Source organism: Nycticebus coucang, chromosome 5 (genome assembly GCF_027406575.1).
Source record: "Nycticebus coucang isolate mNycCou1 chromosome 5, mNycCou1.pri, whole genome shotgun sequence".
Taxonomy (NCBI): domain Eukaryota; kingdom Metazoa; phylum Chordata; class Mammalia; order Primates; family Lorisidae; genus Nycticebus; species Nycticebus coucang.
Genome location: NC_069784.1, coordinates 88,355,729 through 88,381,666, shown reverse-complemented (window position 1 = coordinate 88,381,666; position 25,938 = coordinate 88,355,729). Strand labels below are relative to the sequence as shown.

General features: G+C 34.6%; 1 protein-coding gene across 1 annotated transcript in view; it reads left to right on the top strand.

Annotated features, from left to right (window-relative positions):
• The window catches only part of REV3L (REV3 like, DNA directed polymerase zeta catalytic subunit), a 203,923-nt gene that overhangs the window by 66,514 nt on the left and 111,471 nt on the right, over window positions 1-25,938 (top strand). Inside the window, exons 3-5 of the mRNA XM_053590624.1 lie at window positions 3,874-3,948; window positions 12,922-13,082; window positions 23,908-24,004. Of these exons, the coding sequence (XP_053446599.1) occupies window positions 3,874-3,948; window positions 12,922-13,082; window positions 23,908-24,004 (333 nt within the window). The remainder of the gene's footprint in view (window positions 1-3,873; window positions 3,949-12,921; window positions 13,083-23,907; window positions 24,005-25,938) is intronic.

Below are 25,938 nucleotides of genomic sequence, written 5' to 3'. Positions count from 1 at the left end.
GACGAGAGTTGTCAGAGAAAAAAAGATGAGTATAAAATTTTGAGTCTGAGGCCAGGAGTGGTGGCTCACATCTGTAAATCCTCTAGCACTCTGAGAGGCTGAGGCGAGTGGATTGCTTGAGCTCCCAAGTTTGAGACCAGCCAGAGAACAAGAGCAAGACTCCATCTCTAAAAAATAGGCAGGCATTGTCCCATGTGCCTATAGTCCCAGCTACTTGAAAGGCTGAGTAATGAGGATCTCTTAAGCCCAAGAGTTTGAGGTTGCTGTGAGCTATGACACCGTGGCACTCTACCCAAGGCAGAGTGAAACTCTGTCTCAAAAAAAAAAAAAAAAAAAATCAAGTCTGTACTTCTAATAGGATGGAAAGTACAGGTGAAGCAGACTAGCAGGAAAGATCTAGAGATCACACTGGAACATTTGAGTGTTTTTAGTGTCTTGTGTGAAATCCATGGGAAACCTTAAATTTGTCTGCTTTCCTCTACTTTAATCTAGGCTTTCCTTTGGACCACTATAATACCCTTTTAATTGAATTCCTGTTTTCTTTTCTGTTCTTGTCTTCCTCCAGAGCAGCAAAAATACTCTTCTTGTACGTAAATGATTTAAAAATCATTTAAAATCCTTGATTGGCTTCATAATGTTCATAGAATTAATTTAAAATTTTAACCACAGTTTATGTGATTTGACCCCAGCCTACATCTGTAACTTTGCTTACTATGTTCTATCTAGCAAGAGTGATCTTTAAGTTGCCCTGATAATGCCAACCTCTTTCCCACCTAAATTTTTTAACATGAAATTCCCTTTTCTTGACTGTTCAAACCTTTTCCAATCCTTCAAGTCATTGACCTCTTCAGAGTTTTCTTTGAATGTCTCACTTAATATAAGGTATTTTAAATAGGGTATTATTATTATACTGTATCTCTCAGCCCATTCTTTTTCTTTAGCACTTAATATAGTTTATAATTACTTTAATTTTGTTTATTTGCTTAATTTTTACCTTTTTCTCCCACTAGCATGAGAAAAAGGGTCAAGTTTGTCTTGTTTATTGTTATATCCCTAGCACCTTGTATAGTATGTACAGCTCAATAACTATTTGGTTGAATAAATAAGTTGAAAGTTCATACGCATCCTGTGACAGCAACAGTTATGGTAGATAATTGTGAACTTTATCTTGTAGATTTTTAATTCTTCATAGTTTCTAAGAACTTCCCAAACATATTCTGATTTCAAAGTTGGATCTCCAGACAGCCCAGTGATATAGTCACCCATCTTTCTAAATTTTTGGTTTATATTTTTTAATGGCTTTGCCGCATTTTTGGAGAAAAATCTGGATATATGAAGGTAAATGATGAGCTATTTAATCTAATTTTGGGTTGCCAATTCTCTTTTTTCTTCTAATTAAAAAAAGTGTTTTCTTACCATCTATTCTGTCTTCTCTGATTCCTTTACTCCTTTACTCCAATTTTACTACTTTTTGAAGGTAGGTAAGGTTGTATCTAGCTACCGAATTAACTCTTACAAAGTTTAACCATGTTCTTCCTAGCATTTCAATGTCCCTTGGCTGGGTTAAGAGATAAGACCAGGATCTTAGGCTAATTTCTGAGATTCTTTGCCACTCACTACCCTGATTCTAGATAATGTCCTATAAAGATATTCTTAATTCATCATCATTAATTAGTTGAGATTTTTCATCATCCATGCTTATTTTCTTCCCCATTGATATATTAAAAAACTAATTCTAAATGAGATGTTTTTTAAAACATCTGCTTTCAAACTCTCCTCTATTCTACTTTTTTCCTCCCAAAGCATCTCCCTGATGAGGAATTTTGTTGGCAAATCAACTTAAGCCTATACTAGGAGGTAAGGCTTGCAGGTAAAATTACACAGTCTTTCTCGCTCAGAAGAGACAGAAAACTGAATGTATAGAATTTCTATGCTATATTTTAGGGCAATATTAATAGATATGAAAACAGAATTCTAGATTTACAAAGGATTTTAGAGGTTTAAAACTTAAGACTTAATCATTTTCTAAAATTATAAGAGTCTAATTATAAAAGATTGTTGTTTTTTTAACACTCTTAAAGATTGTTAACAAAACTAAAGTAAAGATAACATGGACCACACAAATGCAGATTCAATTCTTTTTTTGAAATCTTATTTATCTAGCTAAAGATAACATGATAACCCATGTCTCCATGTAGAGAGCTACATTTATTTATTTATATATATATGAAAAATACCACTCAAGAGGAAGGGCTACAAATAGAGGTGGTTTTTGCCAGTAAGAGAGAATGAGATCATTTATGTAATATGTCTTTCACCCCTTCCTTCATGGCAACAAAATGAGGCAAACAGTAGCAAACTAGACAGGAAGTATAAGTGTTATAAAAAAGAAAAAAAGTGAAGGATAAGAGCGATTGCTAGTCAGAGAAGGCTTTTCTGAAGATGTAAATGAAGCAGAGATCTAAAGCAAACTATGCAAAAGTTCAAGGCAGAGCTTTCCAGGCAGAGGGAGAATAGTAACCTACAAGGGATCCAGGTTGAAGATCTGACAGGTTTAGAATGGCCAGAGGAAAAAAAGAGTGATATAACTTAAGATTGGAGTGACAGGCAAGGTTGAAATGATGGACTTCTTAGACCTTGGTAAATAGTTCAAATTTTTAAACAGAAATTTCTTTCCAGCAATCATACAGATAGATGGCTTGAAACAACTTTTCTGAAAAAGTTATTTAAATAGGCCCCCGATAATAGTTTGCTACCACATTAGTCCTGATTTGATGTCTTCTTTTCAGACATTACAGTGAGAGATGATACCCTACTCAGAGGGCTATGTAGTGACAGTCAAAGGGGATAATATTTTTTAAATGAAGAGTGATTGGGTTTATTCACTGGAAGAGGTAGCCATTTTAAAAAATTTTTTATTTTTATTTATTTATTGTTCTGAGATAACGTCTCACTCTATCACCCAGGCTTGAGCATTTACTTACAGACCAACTGTAGGCAGATACAAAGCCTTTTATTACATCTACAAATTCACATATGTGTGTGTGTGTGTGTATAATCTCTTTTTATATATTGCTTATAATTACGTTATCTTTGAAAATGGTGGTCTATATATCAGAGGTAATAATAGGCTTTCAGATGTTCCTGAAAACTAGAGCCCACCTTATTTCATCTTGCATTAAGGATTTCTCTATTTGTCTTGTAGTCTTTTGCTTCTCTCTTTCCTCATTCCAGATGGTGTCCTAAGAAAAAAACCCAGCCACAGCATAATTAGGGTCCTTCAGAAAGTCCATGGTCTTTTTCAATCTCTTAAGTTTCTAGCTACACAGTTTTCAATAGGTTACACTTGCTATGGGTGTGTGTTAAAAGGTTTATTAATATCAACTGCTGAAAAATGTGTTGTGCGTCTGTACATACATTTTTTATATATTTAAACGTATGTACATGTATAATACTCAAATTGTCTCTGCCTAGTGAAGTTGCAAAATGGATAATAAACAGATTCATAAGGAAAATAATGTAAGTGTTCTTGATGAAGAACTTCAATTTTTGACAGAAAAAATGTTGGTAAGAGAAAAGAGCCACTTAAAAAGTCGTGATGATTGAGATTAAGGCATAAATGATTTATTGCTCCTTTTAGTCTGAGTTTTTGTCAAGTGGTATTTTAACATTTTTAAAAAGCTTCAGTATTTCATATGTTAACACTAATAACTTTAATTGAAGTGTCTTGGTTTAATTATTTGGTTTTTAGATAATAATAAGTATAAATAAGATTGAATTCAGCCTGCTGAGCCTAATTAGGGCCAATACATTGCCTTATTTCATCTCTAAATGATGAAAATAATTTGAAATATCTTTTTTCTTATATTTCAGGCCTTTTTATGGTTATCATGAGAAGGAAAGACACTTTATGAAGATCTATCTTTACAATCCTGCAATGGTGAAAAGGTACAAAGATAAATGAAACCAATATGAATAACTATCACTTACGTATTTTAGTAATAAAAAGAAAAATGTAGAAGAAAGGCTTGTATAGTTTGTAGCATTATTAAAGAAAAATAAAATACAGATTTATGTGTACAGAGAGAAACTCATGGCTTGGATTCTAGGAAGGATATATATATGTATACATATATATATATATATTTTTTTTTTTTTTAATTGAGACAGAGTTTCACTTTGTTACCCTCAGTAGAGTGCCATGGCATCATAGCTCAACAGCAACTCTTAGGCTTAAGCAATCCTCCTGCCTTAGCCTTCCTAGTAGCTGGGACTATAGGCACCCGCCATAATGCCTGGCTTTTGGTTATTGTTGTTGTTTGTTTAGCAGGCTGGGGCCGGGTTTGAACCCACCAGCCCCAGAGGATGGTGATCGGTGTCCTAACCGCTGAGCTACGGGCACCCCTAGAAGGGAAATTTTAAATGTAGAGGCCCCCAACTGTTTCTCTCCTATCTTAGATTTATAGAGTTTATAGAAATAGGTACAGGAGATGGTGGCTGCCATACATGTTGTTAGTGCCCTGTTGGCCAGATGAGATGTTAAATACTAAGAGAAACTTGGTCTTCAGTTTTACTTGTCTGTTAAGTGATCCGCCTGCTTCAGCCTCCTGAGTAGGTGCGACCTCAGGCACCTGCCACAATGCCTGGCTAGTTTTTTTGTTTTTAGTAGAGATGGGGTCTCACTCTTGGTCCGACTGGTCTCAAACTCCTGAGCTGAAGCAATCTACCCACCTCAGCCTCCCAGAGTGTTAGGATTACAGGTGTGAGCCATCACTCCTAACTCTGTTCTTCAGTTTTAAAATGAGGAGAAATGTCTGAGAGTGGGACCAAAATGAGAGGGTTTCTGAGATCTCAGAATCCTTTTTGACTCATTATTAGATGTTAGTGAAATTTTATATCCTGGGTTTTTTATTTGTTTTGGTTGTTTTTTCATTCCCTCAAGCAGTCTCTTTGCCTCTAGTTTATTATCAGAATCACCCTGGAGCCAAGGTTATTGAGGGTGGGTAGGAAGGACATGTATATGGAAGATTTTAATCAAACTTGTAAGATTCAAAACAAGGAGTTTTACTGTATGTAGTGACAAGCTTGAGTAAAAGTGGCCTTGGGGGAATGCCAAGGATTGTTTTTTCCTGGTTTTTTCTACCAGAAATTACTGGGTTCCAGAAAGTAACATTTTGGTAAAACACAAATTGGATGTTTCACCATAATGAATTAAGGCATAGTTACCAAAACATAAGGTTTAGTCTGGATTAAACAAGTTAGCACTTCAGCACTTCACTGACTCTCAACTCTAATCCCATTCGTCATTCCCTTCTAAGAGTAACCAGTGAAAACTAGTTTTCTTACAGCCAGCCTCTATCAGGACCTTACCCCAAATAACTTCTGTTATGTAAGATACCAAAGCAATATTCCAGAATTGGCACTTACAGACAGTGATAGTTCTTACAGCAGTTCCCCTGTACTCATACTTTCTCATATTCGTAGAATGCAAAAGAGCAATCCCTGTGTACTCTTAGCCTCTCTCACATGTACAAATTGGTAAGACATAAACTTCTGTCATTTTTTTTTTCTCAAATTGTGCTGGAGCAGGAGCCGTGATTAAAAGTTACATAAATCTTTAATAAATAACCTATAAACTGTAATTCTACTTAAAGTATAAATATAATCCAGTTTTCCTTGTACTTGTAGCAATCAGACACTTACTATTCTCAATAAGTTTAAATTACATAGTCAGAGATGACAGTGTTTAAAATTCCTGACTTATTAATGAATTCATTTATTCATTTTAATAAATATTTATAAAGTGCCTATAATATTTGATGCTCTGTGGAAGTTGGAAAGTAGATATGGTCAGCAAAGTTGGATGGTTCTTGCCCTCAGGAAACTTACAGCACGTAGAAGAGACAGACAGTGAACAAGAAACTGAAACACAAAAAATTGTCATACCTGCTAGGAAGGAAAAGAATGGGAGTTGGAATGAAAAAAAAATATTTTCTCCTTTTTTGTTATTTTTTATTATATGGTTATACATCGATCATTTGTATTATAATATTTAACTAATACTTAGTGTAGGTGGTTAAGAGCCTAGACTCTGAAACCAGATTGATATGGCTCTGCTACTTACCAGGTAGGTGATGTTAAGCAAGATATTTGTGCCTAAAGATAGGCAATATCTTTTAGGCAAGCTATTTTGTGCTCTCTGTACCTTAGCTTTCTCATCTTTCAATAGGATTGCTGCTTGTACATGTTGTTCTAATGATTAAATGTGTTGATGTCTGTAAATCACTTAGAATAGTGCTTGGCACATTATAAGTGCTGTATTATTATAAGTATTGGCTATAGTATACATATAAAACATTAAAGTTGAACTTCAGGACCTTCTCTTTACTCTTAACTCTCTCTTCCATAGAGACCATTATTTCAAGGGTTTGGTATATGTTCTTTCATTTTTATACATACATAGGTACACATTCATGCACATATTCTCTTTTTAAATTTTTCATATAAAGTTGGTATTATACTAGGATGTAAGTTCCATAATAGCAGAGATTTTTGATTACCATGTTCACTGCTATATCCCTAGAGCTTGCAATAGTGCCTGGCACATAGTAGTGTATAACTACTTTTTTTAATTAATGAATGAATACTATGCAGATCATTTGAGAACTGGCCTCTTGATTCCTCTACTTACTTATATCCTGTGATCTTTACTTCCATTCTTATTAAACTACCTACTCAATTGACTACAGCCTAGAACTTGTCCTACCTCAGAGCTTTTAAGTACAAATATCTTGGTTTCTGGCTACAATCTTCTGTCTTCAATTTTTTGAGGGATAATTTATACAACACAAAATCCACACATTTTTAAGTGTGTACAGTTAAAGGATTTTTAGTAACTTTACCTGAGTTATGCACATATTGCTATAATTCAGCTTTAGGGCCGTTTCATGGCTTCCCTGGCTTTAATAAAAGATCGGAAGCCAGGTTTTTGTTTTTCTTAAATCTTTTTTAACTCTGTCTCTGTTACCCCACTCGACCTATTTTTAGACTTCAAACTCCTTGGCCTCAGTACTACTGCCGGTTGTTTTTTAATTTCTCTTTCCATTCCTTCTTACATCCTTGTTTTTTTTTTTTAAGAGACAGAGTCTCACTTTGTTGCCCTCAGTAGCATGCCATGACATCACAACTCACCGCAACCTCCAGCTCTTGGGCTTTTGTTGTTGTTGTTGTTGTTGCAGTTTGGCCAGGGCCGGGTTGGAACCCAACAACCTGGGTATATGGGGCCGGCGCCCTACTCACTGAGCCACAGGCGCCACCCATTAAATCCCATTTTTTATCAGCCCTTCTGTATGCCAGGTAAAACTATCAATTCTGAATTAATCTATTTATATTTCTCTCTACTGAGCCCTAGTTTATGATTACTACAAGGTAAAAACAATCACAGATTGGGGCCACTGTAAATTTATGGTCTTCAACTTCTTCTGGGCCCTGCCCTGCCCTGTTTGACTTCTCCTTTCAGGGATGTCCAACCTTTTTCTTTTCTGCCACACAAAGGTTGTCTTGTACTGCACATTAAATACACAAGTATTAACAAAAGCTGATGAACAAAAGAAAAGGTCCATGCATCATTTTCATGATATCTGACACCACAAATAAGCAAATTAGTCCCCAAATAATCTGCATGCAGCCCGTGGGCTGTAGGTTGGACACCCTTGGATCAGTTAATTATGCTTAAATGTTAAGCTCCTAGTAAGGTCTTGTCTTCTGACTTTATGGAAAAAATGGAACCCATCATCCTAAAACAATTTTTTCAAAGTATGAACTGGGGATTTCTGAAACTCTTTTGGGGGTCTCTATGGTCAAAATCATCCATATACTAAGATCTGATTTGCTTTTTTCACCATGTTCACCGATAGTGGGTTAAATGGTTAAAGGTAATGTCATGAAATCATTGCATTTTCCACCAATAATCATTCACCACTAAAAACCAACCAACCAACCAACAAACAAAAAACAGTTTTATTTAAGAGTATCCATGAAGACATGGCAAAAAATTAATTTTATTGAATCTTGATTCTTGAGTATATACCTTTGTAATATTTATGTAACAAAATGAAAATAAGCATGAAGCATATCTGTGTGCTGAAGTACTATGATTATCTCAAGGAAACAAGCACTTACATAATTGCTTTTAGTTGCAAGCTGAACTAGCCACCTTTTTTGTTTTTAAATGGAACACCATTTTTACTTGAATAAATGATAAAGTTCTAGTGATTTGTATATTTGGTAGATAACATTCTTGAAAATGAACAAAGTGAGACTGTCCGTTTAAGGAAAACAACTCATAGTATTTTGTTGGCATTGATAAAATTTGAGCTTTCAGGCAAAATTAGATTTTGGAAAACTTTATTTGCTGTGAACTTAAAAACTTTCCAGGACATAAATAGTCTTCTAAGGTGATGTCAACAAAGATGATTTTCATATTGTTTAGAGAACATTTAAAAGATCTGTATAACTCAGTGGATCTATATTTTCTTTTCTTTTTTCTTTTTTGGAGCTAGAATCTCACTCTGTTGCCCAGGATAAAGTGCCATGGTATCAGCCTAGCTCACAGCAGCCTCAACTCTTGGGCTCAAGCAGTCCTCCTGCCTCAGCCTCCCTAGTAGCTAGGACTACAGGTGCCCGCCACAACACTCAGCTATTTTTTCTATTATTTAGTAGAAATGGAGGTTTCACTCTTGCTTAGGCTGATATTGAACTTCTGAGCTCTAGCAATCCTCATCGCCTGAGCTCCCAGAGGGCTAGGATTATAGGTGTGAGCTACAGTACCCAGCCAGAATGTATATTTTCTTAAATGATCATGCATGGGTAAAAAATATTAAAAGTACAAGGTAGACCAATAAATGTTAATGTAATAGAATATAAAAAACTTATTAATTTGTATTAATTAGTTGCAGCTAAGAAACCACACTTTGCTGCTACATTGAAATTCAACAAGTTGTCCTTCAAGAAACTATCACTTGTTGGGGGGGGAGGTGGGCGGAGAGAGGGTGATTGGTGGGATTACACCTGCGGTGCATCTTACAAGGGTATATGTGAAACTTAGTAATTGTAGAATGGAAATGTCTTAACACAATAACTAAGAAAATGCCAAATAAATAAATATGTTTAGATACACAGTTATTTACCATTGTGTTATAATTGCCTAAGTATTCAGCACAGTAACATGCTGTAAGGGTTTACAGCAATAGGTCATACCATACTGCCTAGGTCTGTAAGAGGCTCTATTATCTTGGTGTGTGTAAGTGCGCTTGGTGACAGTACGGTCAACAACAAATTTGCCTAAGGACACATTTGTCAGAATGCACCCCCCTTATTAAGTAACATAGCTGTATTGCTGTCAGTAAGAACAAAGACTATCAGTATCTAGATTGAAAAAAAAAAAAGAAACTATCACTTGTTGAGTTTTAGTGTAGTAGCAGAGAATATTGGCATTTGTTTGAAAAGGCTGCTAAATTCTTCCTCTTTTTCCCAACTACATATGTAAGGCTAGATTTCTTCATATGCTTCACCTCAAGCAATACATACATACATACATACATACATACATACATACATACATACATACATGCACAAATTGAGCAGAAGCAAATGTGATAGATTTGCAAACATGTGAAACAATGCTCTTTTCTCACTAAGTTGTTTTTACTTTGGAAAATATAGTTTTTTTATTAAGCATGTTATTTATGTTAACATATAAGTTTATTGTTTTAAAATTAGTAAATAACTCTTAAAAATTTTTGTTGCATTTTTCTAATGTGGTACATATCAATATATATAAATCACATAAACAAAAGCTTTTTAGTATTCTCAATAATTTTTTAGGAATGAAAATGGGTCCTGGGATCAAAAAATTTGAGAGCTACTAGAATAAAGCGCTCTTAATTTATCAAAGACGATTCACCTTCTGTGACCTTTTCAAGGATCTCTTCTATCTACCAGTTATCTCCATCTTCCTCGCCAACACCATTTAAATATTAATAACACCCATGCACATTTATGTTCACAGACACACCGTTCTCTCGTCTAGCCGTTCTCCTTCGAGGAGTTACCTATACTTTATGTAACTAATTTTCTTACTTCCCATTCACTCTTTAACTTACCCCAACCATTCCACTTGAAGTTGCTTTCAACTAATAACCTCTGTTGCTAAGTCCAGTTTTTTGTCCTTACCTTTTGACCAAATGATAATGTTTATGATGCTTTAAAGCAATCTTAAATGTTGGCTTCTGTGATATAAATCTCCTTTTGTCTTCCTCATTCTCATCTGATTACTTGTATTTCTGCCATTTTATTGGAATCTCTTTTAACATCTATGGTTGTTTCTTAGAGTTCCATGTTAGACTTTCATTTTTTCCTTCGAGGATGACCAATATTTTTCTTCCTCTGTTGCACACTGGAAGAATTGTCTTGGGCCACACATTAAATAAACAACACCAGTGACAGCTGATTAGCAAAAAAAAAAAAAAAAGGGGTCCAGGCATACTTTTCATGGTATCCAGTACCACAGATAAGCAAAAAAAGTCCTTACAAAATCAGCATGAATCACAGGTTGGATAGCCCTGCCTATACTTTCTCCTGTCTCTACAGCCTTACTTATTCCCATGTTGTGTTGTTTTTGTTAATCTTTATGCATTTCACTCCCAAGTGTATATCTGTAGCCTAAATTTCTCTCCAGAAGTCTTTAATATTTCAAATAATTTACTATATAAATAGAATAGTGCACCATGGTTAAGAGTGAATGCTTAGTTCTTCCCCTAAGCAGCCTGTGGTGATCTGTGAAAATGATTTGCTAGTCACTTGACCCAGAAAACCTCACAAAGTCATGCAAGTCAAGAGGCTCAAATCTTCGTGTTCACTAGGAACACAGTGATGAAACTGCCCAGGCCATCAAGGGTATGCATATATGAAAAGCTACCAAGTATCTGAAGGATGTCATTTTAAAGAAACAGTGTGTACCATTCCAACATTATAATGGTAGTGTTGGTAGGTATACCCAGGCCAAACAGTGGGGCTGGACACCAGGTCGGTGGCCCAAAAAGAGTGCTGAGTTTTTGCTGTACATGCTTAAAAATGCAGAGAGTAATGCTGAACTTACAGGTTTAGATGTAGATTCTCTGGTTATTGAGCATATCCAAATGAACAGAGCACCCAAGATATGTCACTGAACTTACAGTGGTCATGGTCACATTAAACCATACATGTGCTCCCCCTGTCACATCAAGGTGATCCTTACTGCAAAGGAACAATTGTTCCCAAACCAGAAGAGGAGGTAGCATAAAAGAAAAAGATATCCTAGAAGAAACTGAAGAAATAAAATCTTCTGGCATGGGAATAGATGCAACATAAAATAAATGTAAATAACAGGGAAAAAATAAAGAGTGAGTGCTCACAAGTCAGAGAAAATTTTATTTGGATCTTCCACATTTTGTTTGTGAGTTGACAACTTTTAAAATCTCTATAAGACTTAATTTCTTTATTTGCCAAATGGGGATGATAGGAACATAGGCTTGTAATGAAGATTACTTGAAATTAAGCATTTAAAACACTTAGCACAGTATATAGTGTTTAAAAATATGTTCGCTGCCTCTGCTGTGTTAATAAGATTATTCTTATCCTCATCTTTACTATCATTCATTTCCAACAGTGTCGTAGAAATCTTCCTGGATACTCCCATATATGTAAACTCCAGAATGCATATATATATAAGGATAAAGCTGAGTTTATCCTTGTTCCCCCTCCAAAAATCTCCAAAAACAAGCTCTTTTTCTTACAACCTTTCCTATTTCAATAAAGTAGCACCACCATCTAGCTACTTAAGCAAGAAATTTAGGCAGTAATACTCAACTTCTGTTCTACCTCACTCTCCATATCTAGTCATCAAGGCCTAACCATTTTGTCCCTTAAATGTCTCCCAAATGAGTAAATTTCCATGATCCTTGTTATACCTACCATCATCTTAGTTTTTCCACAATAAACTCTCTTTACTCCCTACCTATAGTCTTGGGCATTCTCTGCCAATCTGGTCGTATGACTTTCTGCTACTCACTTCTCAGGGAAATTCATTGCCCTTCAGATGTCTTAATAGGCAAGCTCTGAATGATGTGACTTCTCATTAATTCTCTGGCCAAACCTCTCACCACAGCCTCTGACACTAGGTTACAGTCTTAACTCTGTATTCAGTTCCTGAATAAGCTGTATTTTCTCATGACTCTTTACATGTGCAGTTTTAATACATAAAATACTCTTTCCTCTCTCTCTTCAGAGAAGTACCTCTAGTCTATCATTTAGTCTCCTATGTAGTCCTCCAAGAAGGCTTTGTAGAAACTACTTCTGCACCCCTATCTGATTCTACATGTTTAATGTACTTCCCTGCATAGTACTTATTATGCTATGTGTAATTGTCTATAGTTTATATTCCCCTTTATGGAGGAAAAAAAAAATCAAGAAAGAAAAAAATTAAAATGGTAATGCCCTGAGTGGGGGAGCGTTGAGTAATGCTTCCTTTATAGAATTTTTATTGAACCTTTTCTCAGTTTCTGTAATTTTTTTACTTTGTTTTCTTTCATAATGTATACTAATTGTGTGATAATATTTCTGTAATTCTTAAAAGAAAAATCTTACATTTTAAAAACTTTTCTTAACATTTTGATATTTTATTTTAAAGTTTTGTCATTCAGTATATCCTACTTTAAAACTTAATTTAAACTTTTAATTACTAACAAAATACAAATTTCCACTGAAATTGAAATTAAATTTTGTGGGCTAACATGTGTTTTCTTTTCTATATTTGTATAATTATTGTTTCATTTAACATTTTAGGGAACATAATTTTATGATATATCTTTTTTTCTAATTTAGGATATGTGAACTTTTGCAAAGTGGAGCCATAATGAATAAATTCTACCAGCCTCATGAAGCGCATATTCCCTACCTCCTACAACTCTTCATTGACTACAATCTTTATGGAATGAATTTAATAAATCTGGCTGCTGTCAAGTTCCGAAAGGCAAGAAGGAAAAGTAAGGTTAATTTTCAAGTTCAAATTAAGCTTTGAAACCAGTGTAATATAATTGATGATTTATAAAATAATATATATTTAAAAAATAAAATAAATGCTATATGCATAAAGAATAAAAAGGATCATATGCAAATGGGGATTAGAGATTATCAGGAAAAACATCTCAGAAAAAACTTTGGGAGAGAACACCTTTATTTATTTTTTGAGAACAGCTTTATTGAGATTGTAATGTACATATTATTTACTCATTTAAATAGGAAAATTTGATGGCTTTTAGTAAATAATACTCCTATCAACATTCATGTACAAGTTTGTGTGTAAGCATGTATTTTCATCTCTCTTGAACTGAAACTGTAAGAATTTCTGCGTCAGTGTTATAGTGTCTTTGCCTTTTATTCACATTGGATTCCTTCTCTTCTACTTCTCTTAAAACAAAATGAAACTAATATTTTTCTTCCAACCCTAATGTCTTTTCTAACTACCATCATCTAGAAGAGATTCCCAAATCTAAAACTTGATCTAAGGTGTTACTAATCTGGCAATACAGTCAGGTCTGGCAGGAAAACAAATGAAAATCTTCCCTAGAGTGAATTTCTGTAGGTCTTAAATTGTACCTAAAAGTAAAATTTCAAGTATATTATGTTCAGCCCAGAGTCTAGAATATAGCAGTCACACAAGAAAACTACTCACATCCATGAATAGACCTAGAAAACACACACATACCCCAGACCTACAGAAAATTCAGATAATGGAATTAGATGCAAATTGAAAAACTATAATTCAGAATCTTTATCAAATAATCATGCTATTTGCGATGCTTTGTTGTACAATGTTGTATTCACTAACAGTTTTGTTTGGTCTCTCTAACATGCTAGTAATATCCTTATGTGGAAAAATTTAGATGCAATAAAAGTTTTTTTTTAAAAGAAAATGTTTTGTGGTGACAACTTATTAAGTATTAGACTTTTATTTTAAATACACAAAGATTGAATCATTGAGATCAACATGTTCCTCCTTTTTAAGTAGACAAAAAGTAATTCTATTTGTTTATAACTAATTCTTCTAGATAATAACCTCAGGTTTCAATGATAACTGGTGACGTACTAAATACTAATCTTTCTTACCTCCTTAATATCTTAGAATAGTTTTAAATTCCCACAGCAAAACAAATTGTGTGAATGAATAGCTCTCCCTTGGTCCTTAGGATCCCGAAGAGGGAAATTATCTAATGAAGGGTAAGGTAAGGCTTGGTCTTTGCTCCATAGAGAAAGAAAGAGACTGAGAAGGAAAGGAAGGAATAGTGAAGATGAATTCAAAACTGAGAAGTGTCCACTGCCTAACATTTTTCCTACAGGGATTGTAGCCTCCTAGTTACCTACACAGCTACCCTAATCTTTGGGAAGGCTGTATTATTTAATGTGTAGGAGATACTCCTTTTTTTACAGTGTATCTATTTTTAAGAGTAAAGAACTAAGGGATCCCATTACCAAGTTTTAAGACTTACTGTAAACTGCAGTAATCAAGACGCATGGTTCTCATGAAAAGATAGGCATATAGATCAATGGAATGGAGTCCAAAAATACACCTATTAAGTATTTGAAATGGCTCATAATTCATCCATATAGTCAACTTAACTTTGACAAAGGTATGATGGTAATTCAATGGAGAAAGAACAGTCTTTACAGCAATAGTGCTGGAATAATTGGATGTTTATATACTACAAAATAAAAATAAAAGAACCTGGGTGGTGCCTGTGGCTCGGTGGGTAGGGTGCTGGCTCCATATACCGAAGTTGGTGGGTTCAAACCCGGCCCCAGCCAAGCTGCAACAAAAAAATATCCGGGGATTGTGGCAGTTGCCTGTAGTCCCAGATACTCGGGAGGCTGAGGCAAGAGAATCGCCTAAGCCCACGGTTTGGAGATTGCTGTGAGCTGTGATGCTATGGCACTCTACTGAAGACAATAAAGTGAGACTCTGTTTCTTTAAAAAAAAATTAAAGAACCTAAACATATGCTTCAAGCCTTAAATTAAAAATTAATTTAAGACCAGTCACAGTGGCTCTCACCTGTAATCCTAGCACTCTGGGAGGTTGAGTCAGGTGGATTGCTTGAGACCAGCCTGAGCAAAAGTGAGACCCTGTCTCTACTAAAAACAGAAAAACTGAGGCAAGAGGATCACTTGAGCTCAAGTTGGAGGTTGCTGTGAACTTTGATGCCACGTCAGTCTACTCAGGGCGACAGCTTGAGACTCTGTCTAAAAAAAATTAAAAAATTAAAATACTTAGCAGACTTAAGTGTAAAATGTATAACTATCACACTTCCAGCAGAAAGTGAAGGGAAAATCTTGGATTTGGCATTGAGGTTTTAAATATAACACCAAAAACATGACCCTTGAAAAGAAAAAATTGATAAGTTGGATTTTGTCAAAACTTAAAACTTTTGCTTTGTGAAAATACTGTTAAAAGAAGGAAAAGACAAGTCAGAAACCAGAAGAGAATACTTGCAAATTATACAATAAATAATCTTGTATCTAAAATATATAGGAATTCTTAAAAATCAATAACAAGAAAGCAAACAATTAAAAATTATCAAAAGGGGCGGCGCCTGTGGCTCAGTTGGTAAAGGCGCCAGCCCCATATACCGAGGGTGGCGGGTTCAAACCCGGCCCCGGCTGAACTGCAACCAAAAAATAGCTGGGCGTTGTGGCGGGCGCCTGTAGTCCCAGCTACTCGGGAGGCTGAGGCAAGAGAATCGCTGAAGCCCAGGAGTTGGAGGTTGCTGTGAGCTGTGTGATGCCACGGCACTCTACCGAGGGCTATAAAGTGAGACTCTGTCTCTACAAAAAAAAAAAAAAAATTACCAAAAGACCTGAATAAACACTTCACCAAAGAAGAAAATGTAAGGACAGCAAACATATGAAAAGATAATATTCAGCATTATATGTCACTAGGGAAATGCAAATTAAAACCACAAAGAGCTACCACTATACATGTGTTAGTGTGGCTAAAATTTTAAATATAGACTTACAGTGTGACCCAGTGATTACACCCCTCGATGTGTTTACCTAAGTGATTTACCTAAGTAAAACCTAAGTCCACCCAAACCTTTACAAAAATATGTATAGCAACTTTATTCATAATTGCTAAAAATGTAAAGCAACTGAGATTAGAAAAACTGTGGTACTATTCTTTGCTGAAAAGGTTAGGCTGTTGATTCACACAACATGAGTGAATCTTTAAAGTGTTTTATTGAATGAAAGAAGCCAGACTCAAAGACTACAAGCTATGTGACATTATTCTTATAACATTCTGTAAAAGGCAAAACTATAGAAATGGAAAACAGATTATAAATTTCCAAGGACTAGGACAGAGGGGAGTATTGACGTCAAAGGAGATAATCACAGTATTTAGAATAAAGGAATTATTCTGTACAGTTCTGGATTGATAGATGATCATACATTCATCAGACCCATAGAACTGTACTTTACTAACCTTAACCAACTAATGAAGTTTAACATCACCAATGATGTCATGTGGATATCGTGGTTCCCCTCATAGGATATGATATAAGAGCACTTCACCTCTGCAATATTCTTTCCAAAAACCCATAACCCTAGTCTAATCATGAAGAAAAACATCAGATGAGCCCGGGTTGGAGGTGGTTCTCAATACTCATGATTGTCAAGGTCAGGTAAAACAAGACTGAGAGATTAAGAAGATGTGACAACTGAATACAACATGGGCCCTTGACTGGGTCCTGGAACAGAAAGAGGCTATTAGTGGAAAAACCGGTAAAATTTAAATAAAAACAATGATTTAGATAAAAGTAATCTTCCAGGGTCAATTTCATTGTTTTGACAAATATAACATGGTAATATAAAATGTTAGCTAGGAGGGAAACCAGGTGACCCGATATGTGTGAACTCCTTGTACTATCCTTGGAATTGTTCTGTAAATCTAAAATTATTCCAAAATAAAAATGTTATTGGGGAAAAAATAGCAAGTCATCACTGTCAAGTGTAACTGAGAGTTTAAAAAGGAGTGGAAAATGGAAAAATGTCTGGAGTATGTATAATAGGAAGAGAAGATCATTTTTACAAAGGTTTCTTTCCAAGAGGTGAAAAGGCACAAGAATAGTTTGAATTTGTAAATGTATATAAACTACTTATTCTATTTATAAAAGTTACATTGTTAGAATGGCAATTAGGGGCTGGGCACAATGGATTACGCCTGTAATCCCAGCACTCAGGGAGGCCCAGGTAAGTGGACTTACTGAGCTCAGAAGTTCGAGACCAACCTGTGCAAGAGCGACCCTGTCTCTAAAAAAATATGTGGGCATTGTGGCGGGTACTTATAGTCCCAGCTACTTGGGAAGCTTAGGCAAGAGGGTCCCTTGAGCCTAAGAATTTGAGTTTGCTGTGAGCTATGATGCCACTCTACCAAGGGTGACAAAGTGACATTGTCTCAAAAAAAAAAAAAAAAAAAAAAAGAATGGCAATTAGGGATTATTTTTCCAAATATAGAAAGTTTTTATAAATTGCAGGATGAAACTCTATACTGAAATCATAGAAGGTTTAGGTCAGTAATTTCTTGTGTTTTATTTTGTCATTTATTTCAAACTGACAGTAAAGTTCTTGTGGTAAATAAATGTATGTATGGCCAGGCTTGGTGTCATGCTCCTGTAGTCTCAGCTATTTGGGAGGCTGAGACAGGAGGATCACTGGAGCTGGTTTGAGACCAGCCTAGGCAATATAGAAAAAGCCCTATCAAATAAAAGAAAAACATATGTTTTTTTAATATGTATGCATGCATAACTTAACATTTTATCTTATAAGACAAGTTAATGTAATACATAATGTTGCTAGAATCTTACTTTTGAAAGTGAAATACATTAAAAAGTGAAAAAGATTTACAAATTTCCATATTAGATACATACAAATTTGTCTCAGTATTCTGTTACATAATCAGCTGTCATAGGAAATGGTGATAATTACTATAGATGTTAAAGTGTATAAAAACTTAATACTTAAATGGAGAAAATAATTTGAGCACCACAAATTATGTTTTAACATCTACAGTTGAAAAGAAATTATATGTATATATGATATATATTATAAATATACAAGGGCTTCCAGAAAGTATCCAGCCATGTATTGTCTCTGTTTTTCATATTACATGGCTGGATACTTTCTAGACAGCCCTCACATGTTTAAATTAGGGGTTTTCATGTTCTTTAGGAAAATACACTGAAACAATACATGTTGAGGTAAAAAATTTTTATATGATTGGTAACTCTGAATTAGTAAACTTGTATTAATTCATAAATTTATTTGAAAATACCTGTTGTAATTTATAACTTGCAAAGTTTTTTTTTTTTATCCATATTGTAGCAATGTCTTTTCAAATTTCTTCATGTATATAAGACCAGTTGCATGTTTTGGCTTTTGTTTTGTTGAAATAACAAAGATGACGATACTTATTTCATTCTAATTACACCATTTTGTGCCTGAACTAACCAAATAAGAAAATTGAAGTATTAAATTTAGCTGGAGAGGATTATAGATTTAATATCTTTCTTAATGTTAGGATTCTTTCTGATGCTACCCATTCAACCTTCTCCTGTTAGAAAATTTAATAAGAAATCACAACAAAGGTGCTAAAATTTAGAAACATTCCAAAGCATGACACCAGGATTCAGTTTCTGAAACTGGGACATCTAAGCAGGCATGTGTACTCTCTCTTAAAATGCAGGTCAAACTGTATTTGTTTTTGACCCAAGTTTCCACTTGCTGTTATTGTTGCTTTTTGAATATCGTGTTTATTTTCTTTTTGTTAGAAATTAGTATTGAAGTATGTTTTGAATTTCATGAGGAATTTCTACTAAAATTGTAGTTGAGGCTCATAGAGTTCCCTAGTAATTTAAACTCTATGAAAATTTATAATTTTTTTTTTTTTTTTGATACAGAGTCTCACTATGTCACCTCGGTAGAATGCTGTGGTGTCACAGCAACCTCCAACTCTTGAGCTTAAGCAATTCTCCTACCTCAGCCTCACAAGTAGCCTCACAAGTGCCCACCACAACATCTGGCTATTTTGTTGTTGTTGTTGCAATTATTGTTGTTTAGCTGGCCTGGGCTGGGTTTGAACCCACCAGCCTCAGTGCATGTGGCCGGCACCCCACCCACTGAGTTATATAGGTGCCACCTATAATTCATTTTTTATAAATGAGATGTTAAATATTTTCTACCACAGTAGCACATTAAATGTATCATACTTTTTCTACTTTAAAGTATTATAGCCATTCTCTCTCATATGCATATACATTCTTTTTCTCCTCTTACTTTGTAACCGTTACTCTTAACTATCTATATGTATTCCTGTGTGCCTATGAATGTTCAGGAGACAGTTTTAGTAACTAGTTATTTAGGTTACACATTATTTTACTTCAAGGGTAACTAATGACTGTACTTCGGGGATCACTTCTCTAGTTTATTAGTAGAGAAGTCTCTCTGAATGTGTAGAGCACATAGAAGATACATCAATGTATATTGATACATGTATGTACATATATAGCAAATACTATATCTAAAGGGAGAGCTAGACTCCAGCATAGTCAATACAGTGATAGTTGAGGACTTCCCAGCACCTCAAAGATGATTTCAGATCATCTTTCTTTTTCGTTTTTTAATTTCAGATTAATATAAGAGTAAAAACAATTAGGTTACAATGTTTGTGTTTGTTAGGTAAGGTCCCTGTTGTGGTTGTGCCCCTCAACCAGGAGGTGTGCCATATACCCTTACATTGTGCCCATTAGATGAGAGCACACCAATTGCCCTCCCTCTTTCCTTCTCCTTCTTTTCCCTTCCTTTCTCTTCCTTCCTTCCTTCCCTTTCCCCCCAACTTGAATTAAATTGAATTTTTCTTTTGTGTGGGCATGTATTCGTTTGTCTGCTGGCTTCTTGTTAGCATTGAATACATTGGCTACTTGCTTTTCCATTCTTGGGATTCTTTACTAAAAAGAATGTTCTCAACTCTATCAGGGTTAATACAAAAGATGTAAAATCTCTATCTTTTTTTTTTTTTTTTGAGACAGAGTCTCACTGTGTTGCCCTTGGTAGACTGCTGTGGCATCACAGCTCAGAGCAACCTCAGACTTTGGGCTTAAGTGATTCTCTTGCGTCAGTCTCCCAAGTAGCTGGGACTACAGGTGCCCACCACAACACCTGGCTATTTTTTTGTTGTTGTTGCAGTTGTCATCATTGTTTAGCTGGCTTGGGCTGGGTTCGAATCCACCAGCTCCAGTGTATGTGACTGGTGCTATAACCACTGTGCTACATGTGCCAAGCCAAGTCTTCATCTATGGCTGAATAGTATTTCATGGCATACATATATCACAGTTTATTAATTCAGTGATGGGTTGATGAGCACTGGATCAATTTCATTTCTTGGCAATTATAAATTGAGCTGCGATAAATAATCTAGTACACATGGCCTTATGTTACAACGATCAGATCATCTTTCTAGACAGAAAATCAACAGGGAAACACTGAATTTAAATTGCTCTTTAGATCAAATGGACTTAACAGTCATTTATAGAACATTTTGCCCCATAGCTGCAAAATACACAGACCATATCTTAGGTGACAAAACAAGTCTTAACAAATTTTTATAAATCGAAATCATGTCGAGTATCTTTTCAGACCACAATGGAATAAAACCAGAGATCACCAATAGGAATTTTGGAAACTATACATAGATGGAAATAAAACAACATGCTCCTGAACCTTCATTGGATCAATGAAGAAATGAAGAAGGTGATTTCGAAGTTTCTTAAAAACAATGAACCTATGGGATACCACAAAAGCAGTGCTAAGAAAGAAGTTTATAGCAGTAAGCACCTAAATCAAAAAAGTAGAAAGATTTCGGGCAGTGCCTGTGGCTCAAAGGAGTAAGGTGCCGGCCCCATATATATGCTGGAGGTGGAGGGTTCAAACCCAGCCCCGGCCAAAAACTGCAAAAAAAAAAAAAAGGTAGAAAGATTTCAAATAAAGTAACAATTCACTTCAAGGAACTAGAAAAGCAAGAACAAACTAACCATAAAATTAGTAAATAAAGAAATAAAGTAGTAAAGATCAGAGCAGAACTAAACAAATAGTAACTGAAAAAAATAGAAAGGATTAATGAAACAAAGTTTTTTCCAAAACATGGTAAAATCAATAAAAAGAGACAGCTCAAAATAAGTCAAGAGAAAGGAGACAATATAATTGATGCCATAGAAATATGAAGAGTCATCAGAGACTGTTACGAACAAATACAAATTAACACACTGGAAAACCTAGAGGAAATGGATAAATTGCTGGTCACATAAAACCTTCCAAGAAGAAATAGAGAACACAAATAGGCCAAAAATAAATAATGAGATTGATTCAGTAATAAAAGATCTCTCAAAAAGAAAAGCCAGGGATGGATAGCTTTACTGCTGAAATCTACCAAACATAAGAATTAGCAGCAATTCTTAAGCTGTTTTAAAAATCTGAAGAGGAGGAAATTATTCCTAACTCACACTATGAGGCCAGCATTATCCTGATGATAAAACCAAGTAAGTACACACACATACACAAAAATAGGCCAATATCTCAACATCAAAATACTAGCAAGCTGAATCCAACAACACATCAAAAAATAGTATGAACAAGTGGGATTTATCCCAAGAAGAAAGGATGATTCAACATATGCAAGTCAATAAATGTGATATATCTCATTAGTAGAATTAAGGACAAAAAACTATGATCATCTTAGCAGACAAAGCAATTGACAAAAGTCAACATTTTTTTTCATTACAAAAAATCAACAAATTAGGTATAGAAAGAATATACTTCAATATAATAAAGGTCATATCTGACAGATCCACAGCTTACATCATCCTGAATGGAGAAAAGCTGAAAACCTTGCTGGAATAAGACAAGGATGCCCACTTCACCACTCCTATTAAATGTAGTACTGGAAATCCTAGAGAGAGTGACAAGGCAAAAGAAAGAAAAAGCATTCACATTGTAAAAGAGGAAATCAAAACTGTCTCTGCAGATGGCCTGATTGCATAGGTAGAAAAACCTAAAGATTCCACCAACACACTATTAGAACTGATAAAACAAATTCAGTAAAGTTGCAAAATACAAAATCAACCTACAAAAATCAGTGGCATTTCTGCACACCAGTAAGGAACTAGCTAAAAAGAAACCAAGAAATTAATCTCACTTACAGTAGCTACAAAAGAAAAAAAAAATACCTAGGAATAAATTTAACAAAGGAAGTGAAAGATGTATGCAAGGAAAACCTACAAAACATTGATGAAAGAAATTGAAGAGGACGCAAACAATTCGAAAGGCATTCCATGCTTATGAATTGGAAGAATTAATACTGCTAAAATAACCATACTACCCAAAGCCACTTACAGATTTAGTGTAATTCGTAACAAAAACCGGTACCATTCTTCACAAAAATGGAAAAAATCCTAAACTTTGTAGGATCCAATTAACCAAAGTAATCCTGAACAAAAAGAACAAAACCGGAGAAACTATAGCCAAGAATGTACTTCAGAGAATATATACCACTTTAATACATGAGGCCAAGTAAAAGGGTTATTCATATACAGAAGAATGAAACTAGACCCCTAATTCTCACCATTTACAAAAATCAAGTAAAAATTGATTAAAGATGTAATAACCAAAACTATAAAACTACTAGAAAAACAGACACAGGGAAACACTCTTAAGACGTTGCTCTAGGCAAAGGTTTTATGGCTAAAACATCATATGGATAGGCAGCAAAAGTAAAAATGAGACTATATTGTAATAAAAAACTTCTGCCCAGCAAAGGAGACAATTAAAACAGTGAAAAGACAACCTATTGAATGAGAAACAATATCTGGGAACTATTCCTTCAACAAAGGACAAATACTCAAACAAGGAACTCGAAAGTGAGCCTCTTCACCTACTACTTGAAAGGCTGACACAGAGGATTAAGTCCAGGAGTTCAAATCCAGCCTGCATAACATAATGAGACCCCCATACAAAAAAAAAAAAAAAAGTTGGGCGGGATGTAGCATAACAGCTTACAGCTGTAATCATAGCACTTTGGGAGGCCACAAGAGATTGCTTGAGCCTGGGAGTTTGAGACCAGCCTGGTGACATAAGTGAAACCCCCTCTCTACAAAATATTTAAAAATTAGCTGGGCATGTGACATGTGCCTATAGTCTCAGTTACTCAGGAGGCTGAGGCGAGAGGATTGCTTGAGCCCAGGAGTTCAAAGTTATAGCAGGCTGTGATCATGTCTCTGCCTGGACAGCAGTGTGAGACCCTATCTCTGTAAAGAAATACGTAAGTTAATCTCCTGGAGATAGAGGGTAGAATGATAATTACCAGAGGCTGGAAAGGGTGTGAAGGTGGGGGAGTATTGAAGAGGAATTGGCTAATGGGTACAAACGTAGTTAGAACAAATAAGTTCTAGTGTTTGATAGCACAGTAGGGTAACTATAGTTAACAATAAGATGTATATTTCAAGATAACTGGAAGAAAAGATTTGAAATGTTCCCAACACAAGGAAATGTTAAATATCTGAGGTGATAGATACTCTGAACACCCTTATTTGAAAATTGCATGTTATCTGCATGTACTGGAATAGTATATATGCCCTATAAATATGTACAAATATTATATGTCAATAAACGGGATCTAAAATTTATGAGTAATAATATTTAAAAGAATGTTTACCTTCTTTAAAAAGGTTATTAAAAGTAGAACTTATTTTCTTTTACCTTTTTATTCCTAGGTGATACACTGCATGCAACTGGATCATGCAAGAATCACTTGTCAGGAAATTCTCTTGGTGGTACTTTATTTCGATGGGAAGAAGATGAAATACCAAGGTTTGGTCACGTTATAAAGGAAATGAAGATTTTACATGTATCCTAATTGTGATCAGAAATCAATGATTACCATAATTAAATTTTAACCTTTTATTATATTTAATCTTTTTAATCCGTGAGTTTATTTTTTAAAAAAGCAAATGTCAACATTAGTATATTACATGAAATAAAAGATTTAAAAAACAGACCATGAAAATATACCTAATTATTACCAGGAATTTGAAGTTGCAGTGATCTATGATGATGCCCTGGCAAACAGAGCCAGACCCTGTCTTAATAAAAAGGTAAACAAATAAAATAAAAAAATAAATTATCTATCAATAGCTTTCTCCACAAAGAACTCAGAGATCTGTTTTATACCACACAGCATTATTCAGCCTTTCTTGATCATTTAACATCAGTTGAGCATTCACAGGTGGTTATGATTTTTTCTTTTTACTACCCACATGTCACCTGATGGTTATTAATCAGATAATTTTTATGAAGAGCGCAAGTCAGGAAAAATAGTTAGCTAAATGATCGTATTTTTTATTTTCTAATAAGAAAATGTGAATTTATTGATCAATGGAAGATAAACTATCATAAAAATATTTGCTCAGACCTTTATGTAGTTTCAGATCCCTAATATGTATTTGATAGAATTTTCCAAGTAATTATAAAATGAGTTGAGACTTTTAATACCTCAAATTAAGAAGGAATCTCATTAAATAATGATAGAAAATTTTTTATGACTGGAATATTATATCCAAATAAGTCTTTTAAGACATGACAGTGACTTATCTTCTTTATTCTGCTTCTTAGCAAGCATCAGGATTTCTTTGACAAACCTGTGTACTACTTAATTCTTTCAAAGATACGGAGGAATTGTTTTTACAATCATGTTGAAATGATACTAACTTCAGAAAGAATATTATGTACCACATCAATGTCAAATTCTAATCGATCCAAAGCGAAGTAACAAACAAGGCTCAATATTTCATTTTTTTAAAGCCTATAATACAGTCCCTTTATCTAACTTAGTAAAGGTGGAGCAAATCAATTTGATCCAAGGATTTTCATCTCCTTACTAGATCCCCTAGTTTTCAAAGTTCAACATTTAATGACTTTTTTTATATAGTCAATTAAAGTTTTTGTTGTTTGAACCCATTTTATTTTTTTTATTTTTTTATTTTTTTGCAGTTTTGACGGGGTTGGGTTTGAACCCACCACCTCCGGCATATGGGGCTAGTGCCCTACTCCTTTGAGCCACAGGCACCGCCCTGAACCCATTTTATAACAAGTATTTTTGTGATTAGGTTGTATGACTGTAGTAAAGCTACACTAATTTGAAGTAAACTTAAGAAAACTGTATTATAATGAAATGTTTGAATTTTAGAAAGTTTAGAATCCTTCTTAACTCCATTTTATTACATTTAAGAGTTATACAAATTATAAGGAAAGGTATAAATAGGCAAATGTGAAATTAGGTTATTTAGAATTAAAATGTATAACAAACATAGGATAGCTATCTCAGATTATCACATATCTTTATCATGTTTACATTTAAAAAATCTGTAATTTCATTGCATACAAATAGCAAATAATGATTAATAAGTTTTGTAATAAATCTCTACTCTCCAAAATTTTGTTGGTCTCATTTCTATCCCCAGTGCTGGCATCTTCTGGGTACTTTTTTTTTTAAACAAAGAAATGTTTCATATTTCTTCACAAACATTACGAGGGCCATAACAAACAGCAATAAAAAGCCATAATCAGATGGGTTTGCCGAGTCAGAACCTCTTCTAACTTTACTTGCTGGTTCAGTGTAAATTATCATGTGTCACGGACATTTGGGGTCATTTGCTTGAGTGTTAAATTCATGAAAATTAAGAGTCTACTTCAGTAATCTCAACTCTGACTACCCATCAGAATGATCTAGAGAGATTTTTTAAATT